Source organism: Sinohyriopsis cumingii, chromosome 19, assembly GCF_028554795.1.
Source record: "Sinohyriopsis cumingii isolate HCF-2022 chromosome 19, ASM2855479v2, whole genome shotgun sequence".
In the NCBI taxonomy this organism is placed as follows: Eukaryota; Metazoa; Mollusca; class Bivalvia; order Unionida; family Unionidae; genus Sinohyriopsis; species Sinohyriopsis cumingii.
Window position 1 is genome coordinate 4,216,313 of NC_142979.1, and position 14,184 is coordinate 4,230,496.

General features: G+C 34.6%; 1 protein-coding gene across 1 annotated transcript in view; it reads right to left on the reverse strand.

Annotated features, from left to right (window-relative positions):
- Window positions 1-14,184, reverse strand: part of LOC149775078 (uncharacterized) — a 59,310-nt gene that overhangs the window by 5,379 nt on the left and 39,747 nt on the right. Inside the window, exons 9-11 of the mRNA XM_089944336.1 lie at window positions 11,996-12,808; window positions 11,331-11,450; window positions 2,076-2,213 (exon numbers count right to left, since the gene is read on the reverse strand). Of these exons, the coding sequence (XP_089800462.1) occupies window positions 2,076-2,213; window positions 11,331-11,450; window positions 11,996-12,808 (1,071 nt within the window). The remainder of the gene's footprint in view (window positions 1-2,075; window positions 2,214-11,330; window positions 11,451-11,995; window positions 12,809-14,184) is intronic.

Consider the following 14,184-nt stretch of genomic DNA (forward strand, 5'->3'; position numbering starts at 1 on the left):
TAACCTGCAGCAGCACAAAAATTTCCCTCAAAACAACCTACACCAATACCATCCTAAAAACCTACACCAATACCAAAACCATCCTAAAAGCCTATACCAATACCAAAACCATCCTAAAAACCTACACCAATACCAAAACCATCCTAAAAACCTACACCAATACCAAAACCATCCTAAAAACCTACACCAATACCAAAACCATCCTAAAAACTTGCACCAACACTCAAGGCACCCTAAAACAATCTATACCAGCACCCAAACCAACCTCAAAACAACCTAAACCAATACCAAAACCATCCTAAAAACTTGCACAACACCCAAACCACCCTAAAAAATAACCTTCAACAATCAAGCCACCCTAAGACAATCTATATCAACACCCAAATCAACCTCAAAATACCCTATACCAACATCCAGACCACCTTAAAAATACCCTATACCAACATCCAGACCACCTTAAAAATAACCTACACCAACACTCAAACAACCTTAAAAATAATATACACCAACATCCAAACCGCCATAAAAACAATTCTAAACATAGCCTGTACCAACACCCAAACCACCCAAAAAATAGCCTATACAATGGTCTCCCTCATACGGCCACCCCTTCTGCAACAGGAAAAGTGGCCTTATACAACAGATGGCCTTTCCAGATGGGGACTAAATTTTTTGTGAGAAGCGAATGTAATGTACATAGTAAGAAAGCTACATACTTTGTTATGTATATTTGATTTAATTTATATTTTATTTGATTTGTTTGTTTGTTTTAATTTTTGTATTCCATTACATGTTACAGTAATGCAATTTTGTTTACTGGAATTTGACATCTTCTAGAAATTAGTTTGACCTGTTTTTTCGTAAAAACCGAATAACAGAACTTTGTATTCAAAAGCTGACCTTGTTCCTGACCTTGATACAGAATTAGTAAGAGTTGAACAACTTTTTAAAAAAATATTCATTCTTAGTGTTGGATTTATTAGTGAAATCGAGGCTGTACTGGGAGTATGTGATGTAAAGCTTCTACCTCCTTCTGGAGAGTGATTGTGTGACCCTCATACGGGAATGTTTTGCGTCTTAAATTAGTGGATAACCTTTTCCTGTAGAGAATTTAGTCAGTTGGGCTTTAAAACACTTCGACAATAAGGTGGTGTTCTTTTTTCTGTTGTGACCAGTTGGAATTAAATTTTAATTTTTCTTCAAATTATTTGGATTCTAAGAGATTAATTTGTTTCCCTGGAAATATTTAAGTCCTCATGCAGAATTTTTGGATGAAGACATTTATTGAAATTTTATTCAGAATTCAAACACCGGGATATTATTGTTTGTGGATCAACAAAGAACTGTTGACACGCCAATAGTATACTGGCTACCGTATAGTTCATTGCCTTCCATTTTGAATTTTTGTCAGGACTCAAACTCAAATTCATTAGAACATTTTTATTACTAGGCCTTCTACTTTTTAATTCTTGGATTATTCTTGGATTATTTGTACAAATAATGCCAATTTGCCTGCAGACATGGTTTCTTCACAAAAACTTCTGAACAGAATGTGACCAAATTTAATTGAAAGCATTTTGGCACGAACATGAAGAAGGGTGTTCCAATCTATATAAATGTAATCACCATGACCAAATATTGCAGTCCCAGCTAAAAAGTGAAAACAAAATTAACTTCTCACTGTCTGCTCAAGAGAAAATGACCGAATTTGACACCAAGGATTCTGGTATGATCAGCTTTCACATCTGTATCAAAATACCGATCTGACATAAAATATACCAAAAACAGAAACCTGTTTCAACAACGTTTAAATTATCGTGAAAAAGTCCAGCTGAATAGAATTTAATAAAATTATAAAGCAATCTGACATTTAGGTTTTTCATTTCTGCATAAATGACACTGATGTGCTGGCAAATATGAATAAGACTACGTGTAATAAAAAATTAAGAAACCTTGGTAGAATTGTTTTTATAACATATGTCATCAACATGAATTAATGAAGAAAAGTGGTTAATGACATCATGTAGAGAGATATGTAAGTCAGTTCACAACATAAAATATAAATGGAATTTCACCTCTTGGTATGCTCGTTTCCTGCTGACCTTGACCCCTCCAAGGGCAGATGATAACCACTGGACTGGGGTGCTGAACATAACTCCATCTCTCTTCTCTATGAGACCTTTGGAAGTTAGGCTGGCTATCTCTGTCTTCCCCTGCAAGAATTCCAAACATTCACTTTGATATGAATCAAACTAATTTCAGATTGAGCCTAATGAGTAAAAAGAATAATTATTTCTTAAACAAAAACCCTAACTTATCTGCAATTATTATAGACTTGATTGTTGTTGTTGTTGTGGGGTTTAACGCCATTTTTCAGCACACGATAGGCTATACATGGCGGCCAGTATTAATGGTAGAGGAAGAACCCGGGAAAACCCCGGAAAGAACCACCGACCCTTGAGAAGCTACTGGCAAGCTTTCTCACATACCCACATTGGCTGAATCTGAGACTCGAACCGCCGCAGACAGAGGTGAGATGGCAGTGGTCCGTAACGAAGAGCGCTTTAGACCACTTGGCCACTCAGGGCCCCTATTATAGACTTGAAAAAAATAAAAAAATAAAAAAAAAACATTGTTTTCTTACTGTGAATTAAGTTTTTGTTGTGGGCATTACATTTTGTGGGTTTCCAAACACTGGTCTTCATTTTGTCAAAGCTTAAATTAATGGATGCGGCTGTCATGTTTTCAGATTGATTATCAATTGTGGGCATTTTAATTCATGATTTGCTGATGGCTGTTTGGTTTTCACAGACTGATCATTGATTGTGGGCGTTTGGATTCATGATTTGCTGATGGCTGTTTGGTTTTCACAGACTGATCATTGATTGTGGGCATTTGGATTCATGATTTGCTGATGGCTGTTTGGTTTTCACAGACTGATCATTGATTGTGGGCATTTGGATTCATGATTTGCTGATGGCTGTTTGGTTTTCAGACTGATCATTGATTGTGGGCATTTGGATTCATGATTTGCTGATTGCTGTTTGGTTTTCACAGACTGATCATTGATTGTGGGCATTTGGCTTCATGATTTGCAGTAATCATGACGTTTATGAAACAAATAAATGTGAATTCAAATCAATAATTCTATCTCAGTCCGTATCTAATAACTGTACATTAGGTCTATCTCAGTCTGTATCTAACAACTGTACATTAGCTCTATCTCAGTCTGTATCTAACAATTGTACATTAGCTCAATCTCAGTCTGTATCTAACAACTGTACATTAGCTCTAGCTCAGTCTGTATCTAACAACTGTACATTAGCTCTAGCTCAGTCTGTATCTAACAATTGTACATTAGCTCAATCTCAGTCTGTATCTAACAACTCTACATTAGGTCTATCTCAGTCTGTATCTAACAACTGTACATTAGCTCTAGCTCAGTCTGTATCTAAAAACTGTACATTAGCTCTAGCTCAGTCTGTATCTAACAACTGTACATTATGTCTAGCTCAGTCTGTATCTAACAACTGTACATTAGGTCTATCCAAATCAGTAGCATCTGTGTTCCTGTGTAAAAACTGAATGAAAAACCAACTTTATATTAAGTGTAGAAACTGCTCATAAAGTCATTAAAAGTAAAGGAGTATTTATTCAAACCAAGTTGTTTTAATAAAAAGTACAAAAGAGCTTTTTTTGGTATATGGTTGCTAGTTAAGGAAAACAGTGATGCAGGCATTTACAATTAAGAGGAATATTATCTACTCTTTACAAATCTATACATATGTGAAGAGTTTTCACTGAAGTGGAACTGAAGCAATAGGAATGCCCTAGCAGCCCCAATATTTTAAAAACATTTTTCTAAATTATTTTGACAAACAAGGATAAAATTGTTATTACTACTGCAACAATATATATATATATATATATATATATATATATATAAAGTCAAACCCTCGTATCTTGACCTCAGTTGTCTCAAGAACCTGTGATGTCGAGCATTTTAGTCTGGTCCTGAAAAATTCCTTTATTGTTATGCTAATTTTCCTCTGCTTATCTTGACCCCTGTTAAGTAAATAACTCCGTTATGTTGGGCATAAGTTTCGGTCTGAAGTAACATGTGGACCCTCTTACTTCAACGAAGTGCAACTCTCATAAATTTTATAAGAAACGGTCAGCAAAAGAGACTGATTTTCAAGCATAATTTTGATCAGTTATGGCAGTAGTCATGTTTTTATTTCATATTCATTTTATATTTGCATTGTAAGATTAGCTTAATCAGTGAGTTGATTAAGAACATACGTTCACTACATGATATATCCATTCACAAAAACAATAGTGTGCACAAATTACAATGTAATTTTAAGAAAACACAATCACAGATGTCAGCTACATGTATATTGTGTCATTTCCTTTTTGACTGTTAAGGTACAACTTTAGTCTGAATTATGTTTAGAAATACATGTATACAAGAAACAAGAGCTACAACAATCAAGGAGGTGAAAGTAATGAAATATCCTGTACATGTACAAATAAATAATCTATGTGCAGGCAGAAAATTGCTGATCAGCTGAATATTCAAAAGTCATGAAATTGTTACATATGCACATAATATCACAACGATTCTTTTTTACAGCATTTTATGACAAAATAGCGAAACATGTCAGCACTATTTTCAAAATATCCATGGCTTATAAACTGAATGTAATGTAGTCGAGATACAAAAATATACGTGAAGATTACCTACATGTACAATCAACGCATATATGAATCAAACTGGAAGTGGCAATCTAACTTGAGTAACCAGCTGGTACAGATATCACCTATCATCCAGCTATTTGAATGGCATTTGTAGTCAACCTGGAGAAAAGACCTATTAATGTTTTTGAAGCGTCTTTGATTTTCGGATCTTCCTACTATTAATGGCTTGATTTGGTCACTTCCATCCATATTTCCGGCCAAAAGTAAAGTTAATCTCTCTCTGGATTTTTGTCTCTATGGCATTTGTTTCTTTTGAAATCCGTCATCTTGTTAGGCAGCCATTGCCAAAATAGCCCAGTCTCTTCAACTTTGTATATGTCACATGGCTTGAACCTAAGATTTTGACACACGGTTTTAAAACAAATATTGTAGCACTGTTTTAAAGCATGTTTCATGTCCCAATCTTTTGCTAATTCCTCAGCCTGTTGCTGGATACAAGGGCCATCTACTGGGATATTTTTGGGCCTGATGCTTTTAAACCATTTTAGTGTTGCCTCGTCATCATCAAACCTGGTGGTACATTTTCTTTCTATTGGGACCAAACTGTCCAGGTTCATACATAGTTTTGGTTTTATCAGCATTTTTCTTCCAGCCTGAAATAGTATTTGATGAAATGTTGTACCTTTTTGCCAAATCATCACACTTCTTGCCTTTTTAAAGTTATAGCAAAATTTCATACTTCAGTTCAATGTTTTGGTTTGAAAGCTTTCTCTTTTGAAACATCATTTTCTCTCCCATTAAAAAGCATATATTTGTCAACAGAAAATAAACAGAAGAACAAATCTTATCAAGTAGACTATCACCCTATGTATGTGCTTGTATATATGCTCGCGAATGGATAATCTCAGGCACTTGGCTTCTATATTTTGACAGTAGAGGCCCCTTAATTTAGTTCTCAGGCCTGAGGTCTTATTTTTTTGTTTTGTTTAGTTGTTAGTAATATCACTTCTTTAGGTCTGGCAGAAAAATTAGCTTCCATTGTTTTAATTTATTTTCAAAATTCCTGTAAATGCTGGTAAAAAGGAACCAAAGTTAGGTTTAAAAAAAGAATCGGCACACTTCAAAGAATCCAAAGTCAGTTTCCAGAGTTGGCTGCTTTGCAATAAAATAACCTTTGTATTTGATATCCTCCCAGTAAATTCGAACAATGAGTTTATTTCTCGCTACCAGTTGTGTTTACTCACTACCTGAGCATCTATTTATTTGCCATCTGGAATCATAATTGATACATTAAACTGGCATTATTGTTTGCAGGATAAATACATGGTTCCCATGCTTTTCTAAAGATAAAATTTCAGGGTTTTTTCGGGTTGAAATTACTTTTTTCAAGGTTCCCATATGATCATTACTGAATGGAACTAAAGAACATTTTAGATTATAAAACATGCATTTTCTAAATCTAAAGATGTTTCTCTTTCAAGACTCCAAAAACATCGAAGTCAAAAAAGACGATCATGTACAAAACCACAAAATGTATCACATAAAACAAGTTTGATTATATTCCTATAAATAAAAAAGTCATTCCAATGTACAAAATAAAAATTCTAACTTTAGTTTGCTACATTATGTTGCTAAGTGAGAACAACATAATGAAAATAAATTATGTTTTGTTTCCTTTCAAACATTTAATTCTAAAGAATTCTATAGCAATGTACACCTCTCCCTCGATAACTCGCACACAACGGGGTCCACAAACATAGACCGCATTATAAGCAAGGCGCGAGTTACCGAGGGACCTCCAAAAATTGAGAAGAAAAAAAATCACTTTAAGATCGAGAAAACCGGGAGAGGGAGTGGCGTTAGGGAACTGGTCTGTTTAATGACTGAATCCTCATTTTACAATTTTTCTAATGAAGTTGTTATTATTCTGTTTAAATAACATTATTTTTCAAAATATCCAACATCTGAAAGATCGTTCGAACTGGTTTGAACAACCATCATGTGTACGCAAAAAATCTGTATTACGTCACTGCTTTTTGTTTTCTTGACTAGTCTGATTCCCATAATGGTGTCTAATAGAATCTTGCCAAATTGGTAGTCCACAATTTGGGAACTAGTCTAATTGCTGATACACCACCAAACAAGATTCCTTTTTTTTTCAAAACACACAACATTTATTTTGTGACATGTCTACGTGAAAACTCAATTTTTTTTTGTTCAATTAGTACAATGTTAATGTCGTGATTTCATTGGAAGTAATAATGAAATTTCTTATCATCCCTGAGGATATCTCTAAATGCCAGTTCAAGAATTCTCTGAAACCCACTTGCCCACAATGGTCCATATCTGTGAAATCAAGCTCTTTATTTTACGAAGTATTCTTTTCGCTTTGCTGCCTTTTTATCGTTGATCACAGTTATGAAAGAGTCGGTTAACTTAAGGTAGTTTCTGTTGCATACACAATAACATTTATTACACTGTTCGATTGATCAAATGAAGTGAGTTCACCCGACATACGACCGAGGCCGCTAGATTTTAAGTTAGTCTGATTTTTGTACCTTTTAATTTTTCTTTTAATCCACCTCCTTTTTTTTGATTCAAGACATAATTAACGTGATAATACAAAGGAGGCCAGCTTTTAATTCAGTGCAACAATACAGCAAATACTTCCGCAAGTCAGTTATCAAAACAGAGTTGGCACTTAATTAAGTTCTCAGAGAAACGCTCGTGGACATAGCTGTTACGGTAGATTGACGCATTTTACATTTAATTACAAGAGGACACAATGCATTTATGATGAGTACACTTAAAAGGAACTAAAAGATGGAACTAGAACACAAATTTCAATTGATAAAAAAATTATTTAATTTGTATTTATTTATTAAAGTATTGCCTCCACTCAATGCAATGGAAAGAAAATGTAAACAATTGTATGAGCTATTTTTAAATTTGAAAGTCATAGTTTTGATTAAAATTTCCAGGTCCTATCTACCGTTTCTAATGAAAAAACAAGCGATACATCAAAGTTTCCGTTACCAATTTTGATTGCGATTTTCTTCAAGTTCAACAAATAGGGATAAATTTTTGGCGTATTTTCAGGTTAAAAAATTGGGATCCACGTCTGACACCGCATTATAAGCGGATTCGTGAGTTATCAGGGCACGAGTTATCGAGGGAGTGGTGTATATATGCATTTCATAGAAAGTAATATTTCCTATTACAGTATGAAAAAAAAAAACCACAAATAATTAGAATCTTGCCTTGTAACAAGAAGAGTTTAACCCTGAATTTATCTGTGCCAATAAAATCCCAATTTTTTTTTCTTCAAACAACCTAATCTCCTTAAGACAATCTGGTTAAAAATCCATCATTTGAAAAACATTTTCAAAAGGATTGATTTAAATTTTGACAAAAGCCCTTCAAAATTATATACTGGTGTATAAATAAGGACTGAATTTTCTGTAAAATCAACTTGTCTTCTTGTAATTCGTTAAACCAGTCCCCAAACATGTATTTATACAGGAACTCGTATAGTTTTTTAGTATACACAATGCTGTCAGGCATTTCTGCGCACCTAAGGTTTCCGTCTCCAATACTGAAGTAAAACACATACCGAATGGGACTAACTGACGAAAATAAAATACTGTAATGCTTACCATTTGAAAAGAGGCAATTGTCACCACAATATTCTGTTCAAAATAATATTAATTTTGGACACACGGGATACCACCACCGTGTTTTCATGACTCGCGATATGTCGACCAATTCTGTGCACAGCTTTGAAAAGATGTAATGTTTATCCATTGGGCTACAGAAATGAGATACATTACTTTGGACTGTTTCTGTCAGCAATTCAGTCGAGTAATTTGATCAGGTTTATAGCTAGTTTTACAAAATTCAACGTAACAATGCCAATAATGGCAAGCAATATTAAGCCAACTAAACCAATCTTGTAAACATTTGTTAGTAAAATTCAATATTTTATTTAAAAAAATAAGCTATTATGTGGAAGAGAATAGACAATGACTAGGGTGTAATGTGTTTACAACGTCTTGTTTATTAGGAAAAAATACTAAAGAATTTAGAAACAGACTATACTCCAGGAAATTTTGTGAGAATCCCGTTCTAGTGGCAAGCTGACATGTTGGGTATCAGATGATTTTGTACGTGTGGGACAACTTCTTGCAAAATTGGAAAATTTGATTAAGATGCATAATTAAGGTATACATTTCCATCTTTAATAAAATGTAGTTAGTTGTATGATTCTAAATAGGATTATCTGGGTTACAGGCTCAAGCACAGAAGTCCAATGTTTTATCAATAAATAAAGTACGGCAAAATCTCTGACAACATGAAATCACCTTATTGGTAATATAAATGAACACAAGGAGTGCAAGCGTGACCACAACCCTTCGCTTGATTCGACTTTTCTCACGCGTCTTTTATTGCTTCAGAATCGCAAGACTGAAAAAATTACACTTATACATTCAAAAGACAGTGACATACCAATGAACAATTCTCGGACGACCATTGCATGAATCCAATCCGGTAATTAACCTTTATTTTCACCATTATTTTCTAAGAAATGGCAAGTATTATAACTGTTATGTCATTAATCCGCAGTCGAACAAATGAAACTATGGCATAGACTTCACAAATCTCAAATGAGGAAACTGGAAGTCCAATATTCACGTGATATAAAAAACAAACTTCTTTATAATGTTGTACAGAAATTCAATTATATTAAATGAAAGTCAGATACTTTTTGTAAAAACCAGCAATCTGGCCAGTCTGGTTTATCAAGCAGATATCACACATCAACGTGGTGATCACATGATACAACAATCCTCCAAAAGTTGCTCTCAGAATATATAAATATGGAGAATTTTGTGTTCTTTCGTCTTTGTATTTTTATAACAACCAGTATACAACTTTCACTTAATATTTTTAAAATTCTGTTTCTCTACAACATTTGAAAAGGTGGGTTGTTAGATATGTGTACAGTACTCATGCGACTAGCAATGCAAATCGCAAGCACCAGGTCACATTTCATCAACGACGTAGTTTTATCTTGTCTTTCGGCAGATTAAAGACAATAGTTTTACAAATCACAATTTCTGAGAAAATAAGTAATTTTTGTATTGATTTCATGCAAGTCTCATTTCATCTAGCAATGTTTCAAGTTTTCTTGGCCATCTGGTAAGTGGCTACACTTTGCCACCACCATGTTGGCCTCTTGTGATGCTAGATTGGTTTTCATACCTTCCATGTAAGGAAAGATATGGATATTGACCTGACTTTGAAAATAAAAGTGTACTACATGAATCTAATCTACTGGGCGCTTGGATTGACTCAGCATATATGTTTATTGCAAGCAACCAAATAATCCATACTGCACCCTCCGAATATTCTGGTTAGAACTTGATAAATTTAACTCATGATCAGTTTATTACAACTCAATTGAGTGATTGTTTCGGGCATCAAGTGGTGGCGGGAAAATTCCTGGGTTTTCCCCAACTTTCATCAATATTTGAAAAATTCCAGGACGTTTCATTGTGGGGAAAAAATTTATCATTTCTCCTGACTTTTCCCCGATTTCCTGGTAGTGTGGGAACCGTGTAAATAGTATACACAGGATTAACGTGCTTTAATAATATTCTTTTTAACCCATGCTAGCAAAAGGATTGTCATTTGCACTCACAGTAATGTACATGTTCATGTATTTTCAAATAAATGAGCTTTACTTGCAAGATACTGCCATATAGTTAACCTGGATATAATAAAAAATCTTACTTATTCTGCACCTTACACCATGTCGGTTGAGATTTCTCTCCCTCGCTCTCGTTTGTGATTTGTTGGATAGTTTTCAGTCTGATAACATATTCAAACCTCTGTGTACAATCAAACACAATTTGTTTCCCTATATCCACATCAATGAATGAGTTATGTGTTGTTTGACATAGTGATGCACACTACAGTATGGATGCTTAATACAAACAATACAATATATGATGGAGGAAAGTATGCACTATTTAAAATGAATCTCACAATCAAACCACACATGGATCGTCCTGTTATTAACATGCCCGAATTGCGAATAATTATATAATTTTCAGCTTTCACATTAGCCATTTATGAGATAATCTTCAATATGCATCTTTTGAAAAATTGAAATATCGAGTTCATGGATATATTTTTTTCTTTAATAAATTGCTCATGATAAAAAAGGAATAAATGATAACAACAGCAGGTTAGCGTCTTTCATTTTATGATCAATTAAGCATTTAGTTTATTTTATTGGGGGGGGGGGGCTTTCCAGTAAACTGAAGTGCAAGAGACATGAATAAAGGTCACAGACACTGTAAAAATTAAGTTACCAGTTTTTATGAACCCTGATATCTTGGGACCCAGTTATGCTGATGATTATTTGACACCCCTGACGTTATCAAGATAACCGGGTTTGACTGTAGAAAGAGACAAAGAATATGATAAACTACTGATGAAACATTACCATGAATTTTGCATTACAAAGATCATTGTCCCAGCTGCACACCCATCCCCTGCACCAGAAAAAAACCTCCACACATAAATTGTGTTGTGGCAACCAGTCACAGACAAAGCAGCCTTACCTTTGCAGTAAGAGTAAGGTTGTCTTGTCCTGGCATCAGCTTTCCGGCACTGATGAGAGTCTTCAGAGAGGGACATATTTTCCTGTGACCAGGATTTGGTGCTGGCATCACTCCCAGTGTCTGCAAATTGTCAGTAAAGTTTTTCTTTTCTTTTAGTAATCACCAATAAATTGCACTACAAAATGTGACAATACATGTGTTAATGATTTTATATATATATATATATATATATATATATATATATATATATATATATACACACACACACATATATATATATATATATATATATATATATAAAACCATAACTACACATGTTTATGTGAGATATATATTAAACCATAACAGATACAGAATATTTTAGCTGTGTAAATATTCTTTTCATTTTATGTTGGACATTGTGAACATTGTGTTGCTTATTGGATAAATAATTTAAGATATATTGCTGATGGCATGTGCTGCTTGTTTCTCAATAAGGTATCTATTCTTGATAAAGCAAGAAACAGTGATACACAAAATTATGGCAATTTAAATCTGGTTTTCACAGCTTTTAATCATGGCAAGATAAACTGCAAAAAACACAAATGTGTTATCCCTTCTTTAAAAATCTTATTTGACAAATTTTGATATTTAAAAAAACATAATTTTCTAGATTTTTTTCTAACCGTGGAAATTTTGGATAACCATGAATCCTGTTCTTTGTATCTAGGCTGGACTGTATCCCCTTGCACAGCTGAAGTATTCAACTCTGGCCAGTTGAAGGACTTGAACATGGAATTAAGACGTTCATCAGGAAAATCATCTTCATCCTCCTCCTCATCTTGCAAACCTCCTGTAGCTGCTGAGGGTTTTTCACTTAATATTTCAGTCATAGTGGAATCTTTCACTCCAAGACTGTCCAGATTTGATCTTTGACCGTGTATCTGACAAAGTCTTGCCATTTCAATTTTCTTGTCAATTCGTCTTTGAAGTTCCTTGGCCTTAACCATAAAAACATCTGAACTCATGGATGTTCCACTTGGTGAAATACTGGCATTCTTTGCTGATGAGTCTGCTAAAACAGGAGAATGGAACGTTTTACTTCCCTGCGGAACCAAAAAATATGACCCACTATTATTTCCAGACTTAACTGTCACATCATTCTGGTTATGTGTGGTAGATCCAAGTTCAGTGTCTCCTCTGACATCATCCTGTCTGTCAATACCTCTCACAGACACAACTACACCATGTTCTGATGGCTTGTCATCTCCTTTAACATCATCCTGTTTGCCATCATCTCTTGTAGCAGTAACTATTCCATTTTCTGATATATTTTGTCCAGCTTTTGTACGGTGATTGTAAGATATTAACTGTGGACTGAAGCAGTTTAGGCCATCGTCATCTTCCTGTTCCTTTGCGGAAAAGTGAAGTTTTATCTGACCATGGTCTTTATCTATTTGCTGTGTAAATTTCCCTCCTGCTGAGTCATCTAAAGCACTCTGTAACAAAATAAAAACAGCGTAGTCATCTGGACAAAAATTTCCGCATTACATATCCTTAAGATTTAACAGGTTTTAGTTAATTCAGCTTTGTTCCCAGTAAACAAGAACTCATATAAGTCACTAACGACCTCTGCCCGTGAAATCAATGTCAGAGAGCTATCAACATATTTATTTATTGAAATGCAACTAAATAAAATGTCAGGTCAAAATACATTTGTACATGTATGTGTCACTGTGTTTATAAGCCTGGTAGAGTACAAAATGCAAGCATTGACCTTGGACTGGACCCCAAAGTGTTAAGTCAGGTTTTCAAATCCATTCACACATTTATGGGATAGTTTGATATGCAATATTTCGTTTAGGACTAAAGTCATGGTAGATCAGTTGGTAGTATTGGTAATGTTGGTAAGGTGAATTATGGCATAGCAATACATGCAGGCAATTGGAGCCAAGTGCCTTGCCCAAGAGCACACCACAGTAGCTGCACTGAGCTGGTCCAATGGTAGGATTTGGACCAGCACTCGACATTCATTCATGAATCTGGCTCGCTAATCTCTAAGCCAATAGTGCATACCGATAATCTATGTCATGGCTTTAGATACCTGTCGAGGCCATCTTGGTATATCTTTAAGAAAGGCTCTTCGCTCCCATTTCCTCAGCATATCACCTATAATTTGTTGAAAGTGCATTTAAAACCAACCAACAAACCATCAAGACCAATTAAATATTGCAAAAGATGTTTTAGTGAAAACAACATCAAGCTACCATTCCTCAAGAGGAGAAGTGAAGTTGCTGTGTTAGAGGTCAAATCAGCTTCATTTTAATTCAAGACCAAGTACATGCTGTTAGAGTATTTAGGTGAAAACTCCATGCTGAGAAGATGCAGTCAAAGAAGATTTTCAAGAAAACCAAAAAGGGAGATAATTAGTAGGTTAGGTTGGTATCATTCTAATACAAGACCTGCTACATACTGCAAGAAGTGTTTTAACGAAAATCCTTTGTCAATATGACCATCCATTCCAGACAAATAGTCTTAGCAAAATTATCACAATGGTCCAGGTACAGCCATATTGGGAGATAATATTGACACTACTTAAATTACAGACCAAACATTTTTTAGTGCAACCATCTTAGTGGAAATCCCATGTTAATTTGACTATCTCTTCAGGATGAGAGGCGATAATAAGAATTTAAGGATGGCTAATGTAGTAGTCATTTTGTGATGTCAGATAATATTTGCATTTGGACAAACTAAATAAGAAATGTTTCTGTGGAAATTTAAAGCAAAAGAGCGATGTTTTGAGAATAAAATGTGGATCAACACTGCCTCTATTGCGGCCATTGGGATAGCAGGAGAGCTATGTAGTATTGTT